Raw genomic sequence first — 22,280 nt, 5'->3', positions numbered from 1 at the left:
TTTTTCACACCATATCATCTCAACCCCGCCTCATTAATCATGCATTCCCAGGAAACGTGCCGCTTCACTGGAGGTTGGCCCCTGATTCGCCCGCCACGCCGTCACCTCACTGCTTCCTCATGCCGGGCGGCATATTTAAAGTGCAGCCATGTGCACACGTCTCATTCCTTCCAGCCCAGAGCTGCTGCACAGAAGACTTGGCCTTGAAAGGCACGAGACTGCAGCACCCAATACAGTGACATGTCCTTGGAACACCTTCTGGACACCATGGAGTCCTGCCGTGATGTCCTCTACCCCCACTCTGGCCTCAGGAGGGGCAGCAACATCACCAACCTGGCTTGCGAGGCAGCAGCAGTGGTGGTCAGTGCCAATGCCCTGTAAAAGAGGATAGCCACCCAGTGCCAAAAGAGGATGAATGATCTCCGTTCCATCAGGGTAAGTCACTATTCTCATCATTCTCAACTCACACATTCACAAATCCATCACACATCCACAAGGATCTCACTCAACGCCAGTTCAAGGGACATCACCATTCACACTCTCACACACACCTTCATTGTCCTCATCCTATCCATTGGACCTTCCAAACCCATGACCTCTACCATCTAGAAGGACAAGGGCAGCAGATAGATGGGAACACCACCACTTGGAAGTTCCCCTCCAACTCACTCACCATCCTGATTTGGAAATATATCGCCATTCCTTCACTGTCGCTGGGTCAGAATACTGGAACTCCCTTCCTAACAGTGCTGTGGATGTACCTACACCACATGGGCTGCAGCGGTTCAAGAAGGCAGCTCACCACCACCTTCTCAAGGGTAGCTAGGGATGGGCAATAAAATGCTGGCCCAGCCAGCAAACCCCACATCCCATGAATGAATTTTTAAAAAATCAGCACCCACACATGCCAGGCATACTTTTCATATGGCCTGGCAGGTGCCCTGCTTACACTCTCTCCATCTGCCTTCATGCAAGACAAGCTGGCACACAACAAAAGGGAGTATGGTGAGGAATGTCTGAAATCAAAGTCCTCACGGACTTTGAAAATAGAGCCATCCAGCTGACCGGCGATGATCTGCACCATTACTGTGCTGATGGTGAGGTCAGCGGTGCTCTACCAAGTGAGGATCCAGCAGTGCAACATCCATCAGACAACCATGCTGTGAGTGATGTGTCCTGTTTCACAGGCCACTGCCATGCACTAATTATCTCACCTTGCTTTTGCAGGCACATATGGGAAAAAGTCGAGGGAGTCCTCAACTCAGGTCCTCAACTCTAGCCCCGAAGACACCTCAGAAGAAGAATCTGCTGAAACCCTCATTGAAGGCCCCCGACAGCGCTCACCCACACCCTCCACCAGTGCAGAGACACACACCTTGGTGGGACCGAGCTTTAGAGTAGCCTCGGGGTCACAATCTGGTGATTCCATCGCACTGTCTGACCCACAGCAGGTGGAGGCAGGAACTTCCCAGATTTTCGGCACTCAGAGAACTGCTGGAGGCCAGAACGTTGCTGAGTCCAAGTCAGATGACGAGCCTCTGGACTCGGTCATACTTCAGTTGCTGGAGCTGCAAAGGCAAGCTCGGGAACATCAGAAAGGAATGTCCGCTGCACTCCCCAGATTGCAAGGCATGATGGAGGAGTCCGTCTGCCTTCAGTCTGAAGTGATAGCGCCGGCATGCCAACACGCCGAGATCAACACTTTTAGGATAGTGGCCACCATGAGACCTTGGTCCAGGACATTGGTCCTGCACTGCTGCGTGGGCAGAATTCCATTGCTGTTGCCATAGTTGGCCTCCAACATTGTCAACGTGAGAGGGATGCGGGGAAGCTAGGTCTCACTCCAGCTTCTCCTTCTCAACAAGGAGTCAATCAGGGGTCTTCCGGCACCCATAGGGAGGAGCATCAGCTGGTATACACCCCGGGGCCATCCACCCAGGTGAGTCCAGGGGTGTCCAGCCCATCCGAATCCCCTCTTCCTGTGACCACTGCAAATCCAGCTCCACAGACTGAGGAAGATGTCATTGCCACACAGCAGGACCCAGAAAGCAGGCTTGGACCCTCCAGGCCTCGTCTCTCCAGAGGACGCCTGTCAAGGTCATTGCAGACAGGGCGTAGCAGCCAGCAGGCTGCCTCCACCTCTGCTGTGGATGTCAGTGGAGCACTAAGATGTAGTGGCAGGGTTAGGAAGGTTAAGAAGATGTAACTCTTTCGAGTTATCAACAGTCACAGATTGTAACTCTTTCGAGTACATTCACAGTTCTTGGTTTTCCGGGAGTGGGACATGAACCCACAACCTTCTGATTCAAAGGCGAGGGTGCTATGAACTGACCCACAGCTGACACCTCAAAGAAGATGTAACTCTTTCGAGTTATCAACAGTCACAGATTGTAACTCTTTCGAGTACATTCACAGTTCTTGGTTTCCGGGAGTGGGACATGAACCCACAACCTTCTGACTCAAAGGCGAGGGTGCTATCAACTGAGCCACAGCTGACACCTCAAAGAAGATGTAACTCTTTCGAGTACATTCACAGTTCTTGGTTTCCGGGAGTGGGACATGAACCCACAACCTTCTGACTCAAAGGCGAGGGTGCTATGAACTGAGCCACACCTGACACCTCAAAGAAGATGTAGTTGCACAGCCTGGGCACAGGTGTTAATCACTTGTACGTAATGTTCACTTCGTTAATAAACTCCCAAGAATGTCTCCTTGCCTATGGCTCCTGGTTCTGGTGAGCAGTGGTTGTGTCACTCAGATGTGAAACTTTGGTCCCTTTTTAAAATTCATTCCTGCGTAAGGTAAAGGCAGGTGTCTCAGTCCAGGGCCTCTTCCCTGTGCTTTGTGCAACCTTCCCAGTACATTGATGGTGTGCCTTCATTGTCACTGGTCACATCAGTCAGGCCTGCACCTCAATGGGGCTTATCATTGCTGCCAGAATGTCCTGGGGCAGCAGCACAGAGTTCCGTCATTCTCTCTGTGTGGCTCCCAGCACCTTTGAGGTGCGGCGGACCCCCACCTCATCAGCATCTATGTCCAGTGACAGTGTGATCCTGAAAGGTTCGGTTCATGAAGGATGCTATGGGATCAGGGGAAGTTAAAGTTTCCCTGCTGCATCTCCATGATATGACCCTGTTCACAGAGCACATGCAAGGTGCCATCAGCCAGACAGGCGTCAGACATTCACATAAGCTATGTAAGGATCTATGGAGTGTCCCCACTGCATGTCATCATCATCCTCCTGGAATGTAGGGACTATGAGCGTTTGCTGCATTCCCTTGACAGGAGCCTTATCACAGAGGGTATGTGCGCTGCCATCAACCAGGCTGGAGTCAAACATTCACAGTTACAATGTTGAGGACCCATGGTGTCTCCCCACTGCATGTTGTCATCGTCCTCCACGAATCTAGCAGTTATGAGGGCCTCCCAAGTGTGCCTGCCTCAGCTGGCCAGTACGTAATACTCACCATAGTCATCCTCGCCTTTGAGGACCTCATCACCCTCGTCCCTGTCGATGTCCTCCTTATCACAGGAGATGTGCAGCTCCTCCACCTCTTCCTCAGCCAGCTCCTCTCCCCGTTGCAGTGCCAGGTTTAAAGGGTGCAGCAGGCACCGACGATGCATGACACCCTCTGTGGACTATATTGCAGGGCTCCACCAGACCAGTCCAGGCACCGGAACCTCATTTTCAACATTCCGATGGTTTGCTCCACCAAGTTGCAAGTTCAGCATCAGCCTCGTTATACCTTCTCCCACTGCACTCTGAGGCCACCGCATGGGCGTCATCGGCCATGGCCTCTGTGGGTAGCCCTTGTCCCTGAGGAGCCATCCTTGCAGCCTCTGTAGACCCTGGAAGACATCAGGGATCTGAGACCTACTGAGAATGTAGGAGTTGTGGACACTCCCGGAAACTGCGCAGGCCTGCAGGATGTGTTTGTGGTGGTCCCACACCAGCTAAACCTTCAGTGAGTGGAGACCCTTGCAGTTGGCATAGTTGACTGCTGGTTGCCACAGAGACCTGAATGCTATGTTTTTGAGTCTATTATAAAGGATGTAATAGCAAAGCATTTAGAAATACATAATATAATCAAGCAGAGTCAACATGGCTTCATGAAGGGGAAATCATGCCTGACAAATTTATTAGAATTCTAGAATGAGGAGGTAACAAGCAGAATAGATAAAGGGAAACCAGCAGATGTAATGTATTTGGATTTCCAAAAGGCGTTTGATAAGGTACCGCACATAAGGCTACTTTATAAGATAAGAGCCCATGGTGTTGGGGGTAGTATATTAGCATGGATAGAGAACTGGTAACTAATAGAAGACAGAAAGTTGGGATAAGGGGGAATTTTCAGGATGGCAACCTGTAACTAGTGGAGTGCCACAGGGATCAGTGCTGGGACCTCAATTATTTACAATATATATGAATGACTTGGATGAGGGAAGTGAATGTACTATCACCAAGTTTGCAGATGACACAAAACTAGGTGGGAAGGCAAGTGGTGAGGATGACACAAAAAGTTCACAGAGGGACATTGACAGGTTAAGCGAGTGGGCAAAAACTTGGCAGATGGAATATAATGTGGGAAAATGTGAGGTTATGCACTTTGGCAGGAAGAATAGAGAAGCTGATTATTATTTAAACGGAGAAAGACTGCAGAAAGCTGCAGTACAGAGGGATTTGGGGGTCTCCGTGCATGAATCACAAAAAACTAGCGTACAGGTTCAGCAGGTAATAGGGAAGGCGAATGGAATGTTGGCCTTTATTTCAAAGGGAATGGAGTATAAAAATAGGGAAGTCTTGCTAAAACTATACAAGGCACTAGTTAGACCACACCTAGAATACTGTGAACAGTTTGGTCCCCTTATCTAAGGAAAGATACACTAGCATTGGAAGCAGTCCAGAGAAGATTCACTAGGTTGATCCTGGGGATGGAGGGGTTTTCTTTTGAGGAGAGTCTGTACTCATTGGAGTTTAGAAGAATGAGAGGCGACCTTATTGAAACATATAAGATTCTTAGGGGGTTTGACAAGGTAGATGCTGAGAGGCTTTTTCCCCTTGTGGGAGAGTCTAGGACCAGAGGGATAATCCCAGAGTAAGGGGGTCACCCATTTAACACAGAGATAAGGAGGAATTTCTTCTCTCATAGTGTGGCGAATCTGTGGAATTCTTTACCGCAGAGGGCTGTAGTGGCTGGGTCGTTAAGTATATTCAAGGCTGAGATAGACCAATTTTTAATCAGTAAGGGGAAAAAGCAGGAAAGTGGAGTTAAGGATTATCAGATCAGCCGTGGTCTCATTGAATGGCAGAGCAGACTCGATGGGCCGAATGGCCTACTTCTGCTCCTACGTTTTATGGTCTTATGGAGTGCAGTAAATGGCACCCTGCACCTGTGGAAAACCTGAGATCTGGGAAAATCCCAGCACTCTTGCATCCTGGCTTTCCTGATCCCAGGCAAAATGCACAAAGTTGTGTGCCTTCATGAAGATGGTGTCCGTGGATGCATTTGTGCATGCAGGCTTGCGATATCTCAGAGGTCACCTGTAGAGCCCTGAAAGGAGCCACTGGCGTAAAAATTGAGCGCTGCTGTCACTTTCACAGCCACTGGAAGTGGATGCCCTCCATTTCCCGTGGCGCCAAACCCTGCAGCAGGTGGCGGATGGGACTGACCAGTTCCCTGGACATGCGCAGTCTTCGGTGACAGTGGTACTTAGCCATATGCAGCAATGACAAGCGCTGTCTATAGATCCTGGGTCTAGCCAGGAGCCAACCAGCGATGTCTTGCTGTGGCTTTTCTGTGGCATGTGCGGGAGCCCCAGCCGCCCTTCTTCCTGAGGGTGCTGCTCCTCCCTCTGCCCAGCCAGGTACCTCGGTCACACTCTTCTCCTTCATCTCCGCTCTCTGTAAGCCATGAGGCATACAGCTAGGTCACCAGACTACATGCTCCAGATGTAGTCCTCCTGCAGGATGAAAGAGAGAGGCACGTGAGTTAGCATGGGTGTACTAAGAACCTCTCTTGGTTAAGTCTGAAGGCCCCTTAACACATCCCAGAGTGTGCTGACCATCAGTTGGATGGCCAGTGTGTAGTGCGCTCATTAGCTGTCTGAACCCCACTCACCTCCGCCCCACTCTACCTGTCCGATTGGTGGCAGCTTTACCCATTGGACTGCATGCTGTGCTCTCAGCTCAGGCACAGGCATTCTCCCAACCCACACTGCAAGGCTGAGCTGTTAGCTTCAACCATGGGGGACACTGATCCAAACTTCAATGACATTGCAACGGGCTGTGAGTGCCTCTACCAGTGACTGCTCCATGGCCAGCTTTCACTCAGGAGATTGTGCAATATGCACAGTCATCCAGTTGTTCTGCAGTGCACTAAAATGTTCATTAGTTTGCAGTCTGTGCCCGAGGGGTGAAAAACTCTGGACCATTTGGTGGCACTTTCAGGCCTTTGCGTTGCTTGAGTGGGCAGATAGGCTAGAGGCCCGACTCCAAGCATGTCAATGTGGCTGCACCTGAACTGTCTCAGCTGCAGAGGAATGGTCACTTTATACAAGGTTTCCCAAATGCGTGGCTTAATGCTGCTTCCCTCCCACACCACTCCGTACATGCTTGTGCATAATCACCAAACGCAGTGCAGCCATGCGCCCCCCCATAATTCGCCTCTACCGCACTGTCAGCCAGCCAGGAAAATGTGACATGCCTGTGCCCTTGCCTGAATGCACAGCGCCTCAACCTTGAGGTCCAACAGGCGGCCCTCGTGAGCACTGCGCAATGTTACTGTATACTCACCTCCGAGATCCCCTCAAAGTGCAGCTCATCAGGTGCACGCCTTATTAATGCCATTGTGTAACATGTCGGTGTGCAATCAGGCCAACGTGCTAGGATGATCCAGCGTGGGGGTGATTCCGGAGAGCTGGGTTTATAATGGTATGCAGATGTATGAAATGCAGTAGCGGGAAACGCGGCCCGGCTTTGACGGGCAGAGCGGACAATCACAAACTGGTTTCACAATGTCTTGGAACTGATTTTTGGCCTTCCCACCATCTTGTCCACTCATGCCTGCCATGTCGCCCTATGACAGTGGGTACAGAAAATTCCACCCCAGTCTGATACTCACAGCAGCAAGTTGAGAATCTAGCACCGCACATACCTTGGAGGTAAGTGTAGAGTTTGGATCAGCACATGTTGAGTCACTGGGCACAAATGTGCTGCAGAAGGGAGATGATGGTTTGTTTTCCAGCTCAATAGAAAGTGAGATCGCAGACAAGTTCTGTTGCAGGGGATTCAAATGAGGCCTTCGATGGGCGATATAGAGGAGAGCATTGACAGGCATGCAAACTGAAATACTGAGTGCATTGCTGGCCTGCCAGACAGCTTCTTGTTGTTGTCAAGCAGCATGGAGCTGTCTGGTTCCAAGTCGGCAGAGGACATTGTGCAGAGCTTACTCTCTGCACAGTCTCTAATCTACTTCCCGGAGATTCTGCACACCTGAGGCACTGCCACTGCTCTTCCCATGTTTGTTGCAGCCTTTGTGTGCACAGGTCATCTGTGCCTTTCCTGAGGATGCAGCAACACTCCCTACCAAATACATTAACTCATCATAACACGTCTAAAAACACTTCAGGGTACTTCCAGACACTTTGCAATAACAGGTGGTATTCAAAGTTACCTTACCTGCAATTTGAGTGTCTGACCTTTTATGCTTGTTTGCAGAGTAATGTATAACCTGCATGCTCCAAATTTGGTATCTTGACAGTTTATCAGCCCAGTGGGCTGTGTGACATCAGGATATTGTTGATTCACAGCCTTCCAGTACACACAGGGTGTGCCCCCACATGTGCCCTTCATCACCAAGCAGGCCACATGGGAACATCACACCCCAGCAAAGTTGCAATAGGCCTCCATAATGCCATGCAATGAATTTCATATTCCTTATGCCTTAGCTGCCTTAATAACAGGACTTGTCCTATTCAAAGGTAACCTCATTCCCATTATGTGCACTCACCTATTGGTCCAAGGAATTCCCTGTAGGTCGGCAGAGAAATTACAGTGTAGGACACTGTATTAACATGGTCTAGTATGCACCTTGTATCACCTGGGCGGCAGGACTTTATGCATCGAACAGTCTCTGTACTATCTATTCTCAACCTGTAAAGAAAGAGAAACAGTTAATGGAGAAAGGTAACAGCTAACCAGAATTCACATTAAATTTGATTACTAATTTATTTCTGCAGAAGCTGGTTCACTGCAAGTGACATTGGGTAGGCTGTAGTTGCTACTCAGATTTATTTATGAATCATGGGGAACATTTTCCCCCCATTGGGGGAAAAGTGCAGGAACGGGCGCCGCCGGTCATGGGGGCGCTGCCATTTTACGTGGGTGGGCCGATTAATGCCCGCCCAATGTGACGTCCGCCAGGAAGCGCCATGCACTCCCTGAGTGGGCGGAGGGAGGGATTCCCTCAGCCGGGAGTGCGCTCTTTCGCGCATGCACACGAAAGAGCGCACAGGTCTCCATGAGGCTAAGTGCTGCCTCAGGGAGATCGGCTCCAATTCAAAAGTTGACAGAAAGGTAATAAAAAAAATTCCCTGACATGTCCCCTCATGTGACAGCCACATGAGTTGGGACATGTCCTTAACTTTTATTTAAACATTTGATAAACATTTTAAAGCCCTCATAAAACCTCATCCCGCCCATGGATGAGGTTTCATGCTTTTTCCGAGGCCCACCTGGGCTCCTGGCCTGCCCGCCAACCTTAAGGTTGGACGGGCAGGTCCATCAATCAAGTTAATTAGTTTTTTAATGGCCTTAATAGGCTGTTGACAGTTTGGCGGGTGCACAGCCGAATCGGCTGAGCGGCCGCTGAACTGAAAGTCTAAATGACACAGGGTGACGTCGGGACACACGCCCGACATATCCCCGTGTCATTTGACACGTCGGCAAGCGGGTCCCGCCCCAGCTCGCCGACCGGAAAAACCTGCCCCATATGTAGAATTCAAAAATACTGAGATAGATTTTAACTGAAACCCAGTTTCAGAGCAGGAACCCTTATTGCACCAACTAATTTTTTCTATTTCTGACCCTAATCATTCTCGTGGTCTCTTTCAATGAGATCAAACATTACAATGGAAATAAAAATCGAGAGGTATGTAAAACCAGCTGCTGACTTGCAATCATCCATACACTCTCCCACTAAGTCAATAGCTGCTTCATAATTTTTTTTAAACCTCAGACGGCCAAGTTAGATGGAGGCTGTGCAGCAGGTCTGTATGTGAAGATCTCCTTTTTTGACTGGCTGTAAGGGTGAAATGAACTGAGCGCTTAGCCAATCTATTTTAGCTTGGAGTGTTCAAATGAAAATTGTAGCGTCACATAGAAACGTCAGAAGTATGTGTTTGATGGATAAAAGAAAAATGTGCACTGAGGGAGTTCCGCTTTGCATTTAAGGCATGTTGGGAACGAATAAAACTCCTAATCTATTTCTGGCCATTATTCCTCATTTGGAAATTCTTGATCCTGATGATAATTGCTCAAAAGTAAAAAAAGTTCCAACCTATGGACAAACATTACTGAAAAATATAATTCAATAAAATGTTTGAATCCAGTCCAGTTGGTTGGAACCTGGTCTCCAGGTTCTCAGGAAATAAAAGGTCGTTTATATGAGCACTGAATTGCTTAGCAGAGAGGGACAGCAAGAATTTTTTTTGTTCGAAATGAAATGCACCATATTGGTTCAACAAGGGTTGAAGATCAAGTTATAAAGATTATTATTGGGCAGTATAGGTGCACACTCTGCTTGCATGTAATCTGTCCTACATCTGACCTGAAAGTGTTCAATTCCACACATAACAGGAAGACACATGAATGGTGAAACAAACATGAAAGAGGGAGATAACAGAGGCAGTCAGTGGAGACTCCATTATTCCACTGATTTTTACACAGTGCAGGAAGATGTTCAATGGCCTCACAAGGTTGGCTAAGGTATGTGAAGGTGCTATTCTCAATGCCCATTCTATAAGAAGGATAGACACAGGACTCTTTTCCAATTAATATAATGCTGTATCTCATTAGCAGTTTGAAAAGAAACTTGTGCTATTGGCACAAAACCTCTGGAACTAATAATGCACAATGTTAACACCATAACACTGTCTAAACTCACGGTGTTGTGCCAGACTTGAAGGAGTGATGTTCAAGAAAAATATCTACATGCAGGCATTAGAATCATAAATGTACTTGGATAAGGTGCCACATCAAAGGTTGCTACACAAAATAAGAGCTCACGGTGTAGGGGATAACATATTAGCGTGGATAAAGGATTGGCTAGCTGACAGGAAACAGAGAGCAGGGATAAATGGGTCATTTGCAGAATGGAAAACTGTAACTAGTGAAGTCCCACTGGGATCAGTGCTGGGACCTCAACTATTTACAACCTATATCAATGACTTGAATGAGGGAAACGAATGTATGGTAGATAAATTTGCCAATGACACCAAGATAGGTAGGAAAGTAAGTTGCCATTGGGAGGTAAAGAGTCTACAAAGGAATATAGGTTGGTTAAGTAATTGGGCAAATATTTGGCAGATGGAGTATAATGTGAGAATATGTGAACTTGTCCACTTTGAAGAATAGAAAAGCAGAATCTGGAATACTGTGTACAGTTTTGGTTTCCTTATTCGAAGAAGGATATAATTGTATTAGAAATAGTTCAGAGAAGGTTCACTTGACTGATTCCTGGGATGAAGGGCTTATCTTATGAAGCAAGGTTGAACAAGTTGGGCCTATATCCATTGGAGGTTAGAAAAATGAAGGGTGGTCTTACTGAAACATATAAGATCCTGAGGGGACCTGGTAGGGTGGATACCAGGAGGCTGTTTCCACTTGTGAGGGAGGCTTAAAGTAGGGGACACAATTTAAAAATAAAAATTTAAAAATTTAAAACCAAGATGAGGAGAAATCTTTTCTGTCAGAGGCTCGTTAGTCTGGAATTCTCTTCCCCAGAGAGCAGTGGAGGCAAGATCATTGAATATTTTAAAGGCTGAGTTAGAGTAAAAGGGTATGGGGGCAGACAGGAAAGTAGATTTGAGGCCACAATCAGATTAGCCATGATCTTATCAAATGGCAGAACAGGCTTGAGGGGCTGAATGGCCTACTCCTGCTCCTAATCCATATATTCACACGTAACACAGGCTGAAAACACCTGTATGAGATTTCCAGATCATATCTCACCATCAAAATTCAAGAAATACACAACTGGATGATCAGATTTATGATTTGTCATCAATAATTTCACATGAATCTAGAATTCTCCAGATGCTGCCTAGGATTGAACAACCTATTTGTTTACATGTAGCCTATTAACTCCATCATAATATGATTCTGGTATTAGAACTACGGTTATTCTACCAGAAGGTGAACCAAACAACGTTGTTACCATGAAAATGCAGCTTACATTGTATATGCTTCCAAATCTATGGGGCTGAATGTAACTCTCCACAAGTGAATGGGTTTTGAGTGAGTTAAAATCTCACCCTATAACTCTATAAACACACAGGTTTATGCTCTGATCCTGATTTCTGGGCTGTGAGCTGTTCTGTTCCATTGCCATTATCACACAGGAAGTGGAAAACAAACACAATGAATTAGCACTGATGGAGCAGGAACATCTCTAAGGTAATCTCTGGTCCTCGATAGCAATTGTTTTCTATTGATCAGCTACCGCCATAATGATTAATTTCCATTGCTCACCTACATAGTCCTTGGTACCAGTATAATTTAAAGGTTATCAAGGAAACTAATACACTATAATGTGTCTTGTACATCTACATTTACAGATGTATTTCTTTGTTTTTTTCTTATCCTTTCACGGGTATGGGCATCGCTGGCTAGGCCAGCATTTATTGCCCATCCCTAAATGGCCTTGAGAAGATGGTGGTGAGCTGCCTTCTTGAACCACTGCAGTTCATATGATGTATGTAAACCCACAGTGCTGTTGGGGAGGGAGCTCCATGACTTTGACCCAGTGACAGTGAAGGAACGTTAATATAGTTCCAAGTTAGGATGATGTGTGGCTTGGAGGGGAACTTGCAGGTGGTGATGTTCCCATATGTCTGCTGCTCTTGTCCTTCAAGGTGGTAGAGGTCATGAGTTGGAAGGTATTGTCGAAGGACACTTGGTGGATTGATGCAGTGCATCTTGTAGATGGTACACACTGCTGCCACTGTTGATGATGAAGGGAGTGGATATTGAAGGCAGTGGATGGGGTGGCAATCAAGCAGGCTGTTTTGCCCTGGATAGTGTCGAGTTTCTTGAATGTTGGACAGGCTGTGGGGAGTCAGGAGGTGAGTTACTCACTGCAGAATTCCCAGCCTCTGACCTGCTCTTGTAGCTGCGGGCCCCTGCCGCTGGTGGGATCTTCCGGTCCCACTGAAGTCAATGGAGTTTTGAACGGCTCGGTATACTTTTCAGCCCCTCCCCTGTCACAATGGGGCCATAAAATTCTGCCCACAGCGTTTATATGGCTGGTCCAGTTCAGTTTCTGGTCAATGGTAACCCCCAAAATGTTGATAGTGGGGGATTCTGTGATTGTAATGCCATTGAACGTCAAGAGGAGATGGTTGGATTCTCTATTGTTGGAGATGGTCATTGCCTGGCACTTGTGTGGTACAAATGTTACTTGCCAATTAGAAGCCCAAGCCTGAATGTTGTCCAAGTCTTGCTGCATATGGGTACTGACTTCTTCAGTATCTGAGGAGTTGCGAATGGTGCTGAACATTGTGCAATCATCGGTGAACATCCCCAATTTTGGCCTTAGGATGGAGGAAGCAGCTGAAGATGGTTGGGCCTAGGACACTATGATGAGGAACTCCCACAGTGATGTCCTGGAGCTGAGATGACTGACCTCCAACAATCTCCCATCTTCCTTTGCGCTAGGTATGACTCCTATCAGTGGGGAGTTTTCCCCCGATTCCCACTGACTACAGTTTTGCTAGGGCTCCTTGAAGCCACACTCGGTAAAATGTGTCCTTGATGTGAAGGGCAGTCACTCTCACCTCACCTTTTGAGTTCAGCCCTTTGTCAATGTTTGGACGAAGGTTGTAATCAGGTCAGGAGCTGAGTGGCCCTGGCAGAACTCAAGAATCTGCTGTGATTCAGACAACTAGAGCCTCCATCCACTGCAATACAATTTTAATCAGTAAGTAATGATTTTTTCAAAAACTCCTTTGATTACATAGTACTATATACTTGATTTATGGAAGACAATCGATATTAATATAATTTGACTTGACTAGCTCTTTGGCATTTGATGTCAAGCCAAGTATTAACATTGCAGTAAAAAGCTAAGCAAAGGTCATTTCATTATAATATTAACTCAAAGGCACAAAACAAATACCTAACACATAAATTTAAATACAAATTAAATATATTCATTTCCTTTCCTCTTCATTCTCCTACTTGTATTATTTAACTTGACTTGTTTTTTTAACTTGGATTAATTCCTTCGATTCCAGTTTTTTTCCCTTTTAAAAATAATCTTGTCTTTCATCTGTCCTTTAGAGGGCTGGTCGAACTATGAACACTCTCTCTCCAGTGATTTCTATTCTCTGTTGGCCGCACTACCTGTCCATAGAAAGGCCGTCCATGCCATTTGGGTCTTCCTTGTGCACGTTTTCCAGGTGTTTTGCCTTGTGTTGTCTCCTTTTCCAAACATTCTCCTCCTGTTCGCATCATGTTTCCAAAATATGTGAACTTCCTGATACCGTTGCATCATATAAATTCCTCTTAGCACCAGCTTTCTCAAGCACTCACTCGTTTGTCCGCTTGGCCATCCATGACACATGGAATATCCATCTGAATCCTTTCATTTCAAATGCTCTTATTTGAGCCTCATCACTTTTCTTAATGGTCCAGCTTTCATAGCCATACATTATCACTGCCCACACAAGGGCTTTCAGAAGATGAGCTTTCATTGTAATCAAAATGCTGAGGCTACTCCATATTCTTTTGAGTTCACAATGCCATGACCCTTGTTAAGTCTAGCCTGAATTTCTTTGGTAGATTCTGCATATTAAGTAATGAGTGACCCAAGATAGTGAAAGGTATCAACCTGTTCAAGCTGAACTCTGTGAATCAGAATCTTGCAGGTCTTTCTGCCCATCTCCATTACCTTTGTCTTGTCAACATTGATCAGGAGGCTGTATTTCCAGTTAACTTGATTAAGATCTCCGTCAAGTCCTGTAGCTTCTCCATTGAGTTAATGAGCAGAATACTGTCATCAGCATATCAAAGATTTGAAACTTACTTCCTGCCAATCGGTATCCCACCTTTGTATCTGTCAAGTGTCTCTCTCACAACCATTTCTGCCAGGGTGTTGAATAAATATTGTGAGATTATCTCTGTCTAACCCCCTTTTTGACTATGAACCATCTGAGAGGGTGCTGGCATCTCTGACTCTATCTCATTACTTATGATAATGCTTGGCTAGCAGGTGGCTGGTATCCCATGGGCAGAGTTTTACGACAGCGGGATTTTACATTCCCGCTGAAGTCAATGGGGTTTATAATGGCTCGCCGCATTTTACGGTCCCATCCCCGCCGAAACGGGGAAAATTCTGCCCCATGTCTAACATTGTCAACCTGTTTCTTGTGTGAGACGGAATCGAATGCTTTATCTAAATCAATGAAGCACGTATATTGGCTGCTGATGTTCTTGGACTTTGTGCATTATGTTTCTAAGATTAGTGACTTGATCTCTGGTTCCTCTTCCATGTCGAGATCAGCTTGCTCATCAGCAATCTCACTTTCTGGGTGGAATTCTCCATGCCCATTGGCGTCAGGTGTCATGGAGGGCGTGAGAGGACAATATGGCAGGAAGGCCAAAAATTGGCTTCATGACATCATGAAACCAGCTTGCAAATGTCCGCTCCACCCATCAGTGGCGGGCCGCGTTTCCCGCTGTCGCACATCGGGAAATTCATTTTCATACATCTGCATATCATTATACTCCCTGCTCGCCAGAATCATCCCCCCACATCAAATTTACCACCCACGTCAGTGGGAAAACACACTGGTGCAAAACACGTCTTGACAAGTGTGATGTGCAGAAGTCGGGACTTAATGTCAGGGCCTTGCTCACATCACGGACATCTGAGAAGCAGAAGATGCTGGAGACCGACAGCAACGAGACCCTGGAGCAACACATGCATTTGATGCTGGGTGGATACTGATGGACATGGCTCCAACGTGGAGCAGCTCACAGAGGTGGAAGGTCATCATTGAGGATCTGTTTCAGCACATCAGTGGCTTGGCCATGGTCTGCTACGGGTGATCATCAAGGGAGTGGAGAAGAAGGTCCAGCTGTGAGTGGGAGAGGAAGGTGTACCAGGGCAGGGGGGGCGGGGGGGTGGGGGCGGGGGAGCAGGGGGGTGCATGGGTGAGGTTTGGAGCGGGGGAATGACGGTGTCGGGAGGGTGAAGTTGGGAGGGGGGAACAATGGTATCGGGGGATCGGAGGTTGGGGGGGAGGGAATATGGGGGAGGAGCGTGTAATGGGGAAGAATGCGGCAACTCAGGAGGTAGGTATAAGGGGGGAGGAAGGTATAAGGGACGGAGTTCGGAGGGGAAAGGAGTTCAGATGGGGGAAGGACTTCTGGTGGAGGAGGGAGTACGGAGGGGGGCTGGACATCAGGGGGAGGAAGGAGTTCAGAAGGGGGAAGAAGTTTGGAGAGGGGAAGGAGTCCAGTGGGAGGAAGCTGTAAGAGTGGAGGGAGGAGTAGGGGTGGAGGAAGGAGTAAGTGGAGGACATGCCAGGTGAATGTGCAAGAGAGGGTTCTGTGCAGTCGCTGACTGCCTCCTGGGGAGTGAAATAGGGTGGGCGTGGTAGGAGGGCATGGTGAGAATGAGAAAGGGCAGAGTGAGCCAGTAGGGTGGGAAGATGAGGGTATGATGGTAGCGGTAGAAGGGATGGCGAGGATGGCTGGTCGGTACTTGAAGGCAGACACGGGCCCTGAAGGTGGGAAGGAGGAGGTCAGGGATGGGGGTGGAGTTCTTGGGAAGGTAGGGAATGTGCACATTCACCTGGACATCCCGGAAAAAAAAGGGTTGTCGCTAGTAGGCGACGGTGGGGAGGTGGAATATGATGCCGGGCGGTCAACAGTGATGGGGGAAAGGACATGGGTGACTGAGGGAGGGGAAAAAATGGGGGAGCAAAAGACAAACTTCACCAGAACCATGCTCCTAAAATCTAAAGTGAGAGGGGCCTCATGTTGTGCAGGCATGGGTGCTGCATGGGAGTACGGTCAGTGGGTGGGCAGAGATGCAGCTCAGAAGGACAACTGAAAGAGAATCCCAGCCGGCAGCATTGAAAATGCTCGGGTCAGTGAGATGAGTGTGATGGAGGAAGGATCCATGTGTGTGGGAGAGTGCTTGCACGAGGCTCTGAAAGGCCCTGCCACACACACGCTTCTCCCTCCAGAATCACTCGCGGGCTGGCTGCGTGCAGTTGAAGTGCTAGTCAGAGGAGGAATCAGGGGGAGGAAATGTGAAGCCTGTAAATGAAGCTGAAAGACGCCATTACACATTACTCAGTGAAAGTGAATATATTTTCAGATTATAAAGTGACAAAATGTGTTCACCCGTGCAACCATTTGTGATCAGAAATTCTTCACTTTTCTAGGCCTAACACTTCCAGGTGCTGCCCTGACATCTGTAGCAGTGGTGGAGACAGCCTGTACAATGGTTGGCCCTGTTGCCTCTGATGACTTCAGTATGGGTCCTCTGGAGAGCTGAAGTCTTGGGGGCTCCGGCTCGCTTTTGCTGTCCTCCTGTGCGCCAGCTGCTCCCTCTGCGGTGACAGAGGGCAAGCTTGAGGGTGTCACGAACAAAAGGGACTTGGAGAGAGAGGACAGCCTCTAAAATTCCTGAGTGGCTGACCCAGGGGTGTCCAGCTGCCATTCCTCCTCCCTTTGGGTGCACAAGGGCCCCGGCCTGACTCCTTGAGGGGAAGGAGCACCTGGAGGTGCCCCGTTTCCCTCTCGCTTTGCCACTTCAGGGACTCGCCCACGGCTACCATGATGGAGTGTGGGTCTGCGTGCATCTCTGCGTTCTGATGGACCAGGGTCTCCATGGCATCCACCATCCTTCCCATGGAGACCTCTATGCGCACACATGTGGGCACCACTTCATCGGAAAGCAGGCGGATGCACTCCTCCGACTTATGTGCCGCTCTGTTGAGGGCTTCCAACAGCTCTGCGTGATGTTTCCCCGCCTTCTGCTGACTCTCTACAATGAGTTGGAAGGTCGAATCCAGAGGCTCGTAATCCAACCCAAACCTCATAGATGCCTCTTCCCCAGCAGTCCTCTGAGTGCCAGGGAGCTTGGCTTAACCTGCCTCCTCCTGCTGCGGACATATATCCATGTGGTGACCGCCAGATTGTGAACCCAAGCCTGCCCTAGATCTAGGTCCCACCGAGGTGTGTGTCTCTGCACTGTTGCAGGGTGTGGGTAAGCGCTGTGGGTCTTCCAGGCTCCTTATTTTCAGCTTTTCAATGGAGGAGGTGTCCTCTTGGCTGGAGGTGAGGATCTGGATGGAGTTGAGGGACTGGCTGGCTGAGGGTGTCAGTCGCTTGGCAGAGGTCACTGTGAACCAAAGTAGAGATAATTAGTGCAGGGCAGCAGAGTCAAAAGCAGGAGAGAGAGCACTCACAGTTGCATTGGGAGAGGGATGATGTGGTGCAGGATCCTCACGTAGTGTTTGCCGTTGACCTCACCATTACCGCAGGCATGGTCCATGTCCTCACCAGTCAGCGTGATGGCATGCTCCTCAAAGTGAGTGTGGGGTCTAATGTGGGCCAGTCCACCCCCAGTCTGGGACCTCTCCCTGCTGATGTGAGCAGGCTTTTCCTGCCTGAAAGCAGATGGGAGTGTGAGCAGGACACATGGCACTGCATGGAATGTTTGTGTGTTGAGCAGAGCAGAGGATATGAGCCTGATAGAGATGTGAGGGTGTGTGTGTGAGAGTTAGTGGTGTTGTCCCTTGAGGAATCAGATCCCTGTGGATGTTTGATGGGTTTGTGACTATGCTTATTGAGAGTGATGAGAAGAGTGACTTACCCTGGTGGAACGAATGAGACCATTCATCCCCTTTCGGCACTGGGTAACTGTCCTCTTTTGTAGGGTGTTGGTGTTGACCACCGCTGTCACTGCCTCCCACGCAGGATTGGTGTCTTTGCTTGCTGGCCTTCGCCCAGAATGGGGGCAGTGAACATGGCGGCGAGCCTCCAATGCATCCAGTAGGCGCTCGAGGGAGGCGTCGCTAAATCTGGAGGCAGCATATTTCCTCCCTTTGGCAGCCATCAATTTGCAGCAGCTTCCTATCCCTTGATGAGCGCTAGCTCTGTGCAGGGGCAGCCTTAAATACGGAGTTCGATTTACTGAAGGCCTGATGTGAAGGCGGGGCAGGCCAATCAGAGGCCCTGCCAGCTACCTGGCATGTTTCTGGGAATTAATTATTAATGAGGTGGGATTGACACGGCATGAAAAGCCACCAATGCGGCCAGCGGGTAAAATGTCCATTTTCCCAACCACTACCGCACTAAGTACAAATCTGGGATTATTCCATCCTCTGTTTTTTTCTGGATCCATTCAAGGATGATCCTGAGCAAGATTTTACTAGCGTGGAGATCAAAGCTATAATTTGTGCACTGTCACAGGTCACCTTTCTTCAGAAGAGGGCTAAAGGTAGAATCAGTGCAGTCCCTTTGGCCAATCACTGGTCTCCCACAGTGCCACACCTATTCAATACATGCTGCCCACTACTGATTTTCCTCCCAATTTAAGTAATTCGGCCAGTATATCATCCGAGCCCCTGTCCTTACGGCTGGCCGTTTGATGAATGGTTTGCTGTACCTCAGCTCTAAGTGGAGGAGGCTCATGTTCAACTTGGCCTTTAAATTCTGACTCATGTCATCCTTGAAAAGCTACTCACAGTATTCAGGCCATCGTGCAGCGATTTTCTTCACTTCAGTTTCATTGTTGCCAGAAGCTGACTGAATGCAATGTAGGTGAGATTGAAACTTTAGTGTAATTGATTGAACTGTTTGGAAAAGTTTCTGTATATTGCCTCTCTGATTCTTTGCTTCTAATTCATCACACATATCATTTAGCTATTTCTCTTTATCTGCTTGCAGCTTTCTTTGAATTTTTGTCTTTAAAGCTTTGTAACAATCCACATCCTTTTTCCCCTTTGCCTCTCTCTTGGCCTCAATCAGGTGAAAAACTCTCATCTGATATCCATCCTTTCCATCTCTAGGGCTGCACAAATCCCACCATTTCCTTTGCTACACCTAGGAGAACAGTTTTTTTGCCAGGTTTGCCAAAGGTCTTCTGGTGTACACGTTCACCCAAATTAATCTACTTCCAATGCACAATATTTTCAGCCTTTAACATGCCAAGAACAGGTTGCTAGGTCAATTTTTCATGTGTAAAAATATCAAAAGGGCAGAACACCTCTATGTTTACAAAGTTACAAGATAATTCATTCATCCAGAAAGCCCCCAATGTCACCTCATTGTCGTAAACAATTGCTTCTTAAATGATTTCAGCCTTTTCATCTATCTAAGAGTCTGTTCCATGTTTTGATCACTCTGTAAATTTCCTGATACTTTATAGCCCTAAATTTACCTTTTTCTAGTTTGGACCAGTTCCCCCTCTTCCTTCTCTCACAATTTAATTACAAGTCAAATTTTGGAATTACTTCTTTCACTCCCTCAACATTCTTTTACACCTCTATGAGATCATCTCTCAGATGCATCCTTTCCAAACTAAAAAAAACTCAAAGATTTTTCTTCATAGCTCAAATCATGACTCTAGAGATCAACCATTTAGCTTTTCTCTGCAATGCCTCCAGCACCTGAATGCTTTCATTCTTAGCATTTGGAGCTGGATGCAGTATGCAATATATGATCTGGCTAAAACATTGCACAATTTGGTATTGGCTTTCTCGGACTTGTACTTCACAGTTTTGTCGAGGACATTGAACATTCTATTGGCTTTGCTGATTGCTCTTCTGCAGTGGACAATCAGCTCAGACTTAGGTCTTTTTTCAACTTCATCCTTAGCTATCTCAGCACCACTCATTGAGTAATTCTGTCATCTGTTTGTTTTCCATTTGTGCAATATTTCACAATCATCTGCCATACTCTGCTGACTTATATTTAGTCTGGCTCACTCTGTAATTTCTGAGCTGCCTCTTCTGATTTCATTGCCCATCCTAGTTTGGTATCTGCATCTAAAGGGGTGTGGTGGCTTAGTGATAATGTCACTGGACTAATAATCCACAGGCCCACTCTATTTCTTTGGGGACATGGGTTCAAATCCCACCATGGCAACTGGTGGAATTTAAATTCAATTAAGAAATCTAGAATATAAAACTAGTCATCAGTAATGATGACCATAACAACCATCAGTGATTGTTATAAAAAAATCCATCTGGTTCTCTAATGCCCCTTTAGGGAAGCAAACCTGCAATTCTTACCTGGTCTGGCCTATATGTGACTCCAGGCCCATAGCAATATGGTATGAAATGGCATATGCAATCTATTCAGTTCAAGGGCACTTGAAGCAATGGTGCTCTGTGATGCCCACATCCCATGAAAGGGTAAAGGGAAAAAAAAATTGCATTCAGCTTTGGATACCAAGGGTGGAATCCTGTTGGGGGTCTCACCTGCTGGCTGGAGAGGCACATGCAGCATCTTTGCAGGAAGGCCTGCTAAACCACATGCCAATCAGGTAGTGGTGAAGCCAGTGGCAGGCCTTCCCCTGGAATCAAGGCCCTGAGAGCGGATGTCTCAACTACTGAGAACTGCTGGCTAATCAGGGGGTAGGGAGGCCGTTCCTGATTGCAGATGAAGCCAGGCCACAGGTAAGTAATGGGGTTGGGGGGGAAGGGATTTCATAAGGTGGACGTCATGTGTAGGGGGATCGCAGGGAGCGGGGTCAGCAGCAAGCACAGGGGGTGACTCTCAGTGGGATCCAGTTCCTCAATGGGCACTCAGTGCCTTTGAGAGACCGACCCCCCCACCCCGCCCCTACCTCCCCCCCAGAGGTGACAAGCTGGCTGCCCAGTTTTACCTGTAATGTATGCCACATGGTGGCAGTGGGATGAGGTCCTTAAATGATCATTAATTGGCCAATTAAGGGCCTCAATAGATGGCAGGTTGGAAAGGTTGACTATGGGCCTTCCCGCCCTGAACTTAATTCTAGCATAGGCAGGAAGGTGGCGGGGTTCCAGTACGCCGCCATCCTGTCTAAGTAAATGCCCTTCCCACCTCAAGCTTTCCACCAGAGAGGGCACAATATTCCGGCCGAAATTATTAATGTAAGTTAGAAACAGCGATGGTGCCGACACCAATCTCTGGGATACTTCATTCAGTGCCTATCCCACTCCCCACCCACAATACTGGCACATGTTCTTGAAGGCCGACACAGTCTGATTGTATCTGGATGATAAGTCAACTATTAATTAATTGCAAAGTTAATTGGCTTGAAACTAGGTAGGCTATTGTGCCAGCGTCTTGGACACCAGGATACAGAGAGTAAAGGGCCACAGTGTGTACTAGAACAAACTAAAGCAAGCAACATCGCATAAGGGTCCTGTGAGAAACTTAATTTTTTTTTATTTACCTATTTGATTGGACACAAGTAAAGACGATAAAAACCCTATGTCCGGAAGAAATGAAATATGTTTTATTTAACAATCTGCAATAAAAGGGAAGTACATGAATTATACAGTTTAAAAATAACCTCCACTGCTAAATTTAATATTAATAGTGTCAACTGTACTTGGTTAATTGGCATTAATTAGTAATTAACTATACTTGGTATTGGAATTAGCCTGTGAAAGGAGCTTCCATGAGGTGAATCTTAGAGTCAAATGCACATCAACTGGAGTGGTAGAAAAATGTGACCTCAGTCCTAGCAGAGTGGTGTCAAATGATTCACAAAACTGTTGACATCCATAAGCTGCAAATAGGAGAATGCTTGTTAACTATGTCAATAGATTGACTATTTTGGTTTAACTGTGTCCAGCCTCATTTCATATTGACATCTTATCAGACAATATCATCATCCAGCTGTTGTTACAAATTACTGCAAGATGGCATTTATATATTCAGTGCCTTGTGCAATTAAAAACTGAGGACAGTTAAGAAAACCGAACATTTGTTGTTAATCTGGCTGAAGTAATTCATAGTTTTTTGCAGGAATCTGTTTTAGTAAAAATCA

The 22,280-nt window shown here is 47.2% G+C and overlaps 1 protein-coding gene across 1 annotated transcript in view; it reads right to left on the bottom strand.

Annotated features, from left to right (window-relative positions):
* Window positions 1-22,280, bottom strand: part of fbln1 (fibulin 1) — a 251,443-nt gene that overhangs the window by 55,832 nt on the left and 173,331 nt on the right. The window contains exon 15 of the mRNA XM_078568577.1: window positions 8,010-8,152. Coding sequence (XP_078424703.1) covers window positions 8,010-8,152 — 143 coding nt within the window. The remainder of the gene's footprint in view (window positions 1-8,009; window positions 8,153-22,280) is intronic.

Source organism: Cetorhinus maximus, chromosome 22 (assembly GCF_964194155.1).
Source record: "Cetorhinus maximus chromosome 22, sCetMax3.hap1.1, whole genome shotgun sequence".
Lineage (NCBI taxonomy): Eukaryota > Metazoa > Chordata > Chondrichthyes > Lamniformes > Cetorhinidae > Cetorhinus > Cetorhinus maximus.
Note: the sequence above shows the minus strand (reverse complement) of the source record. Positions and strands in the feature narration are given on the sequence as shown.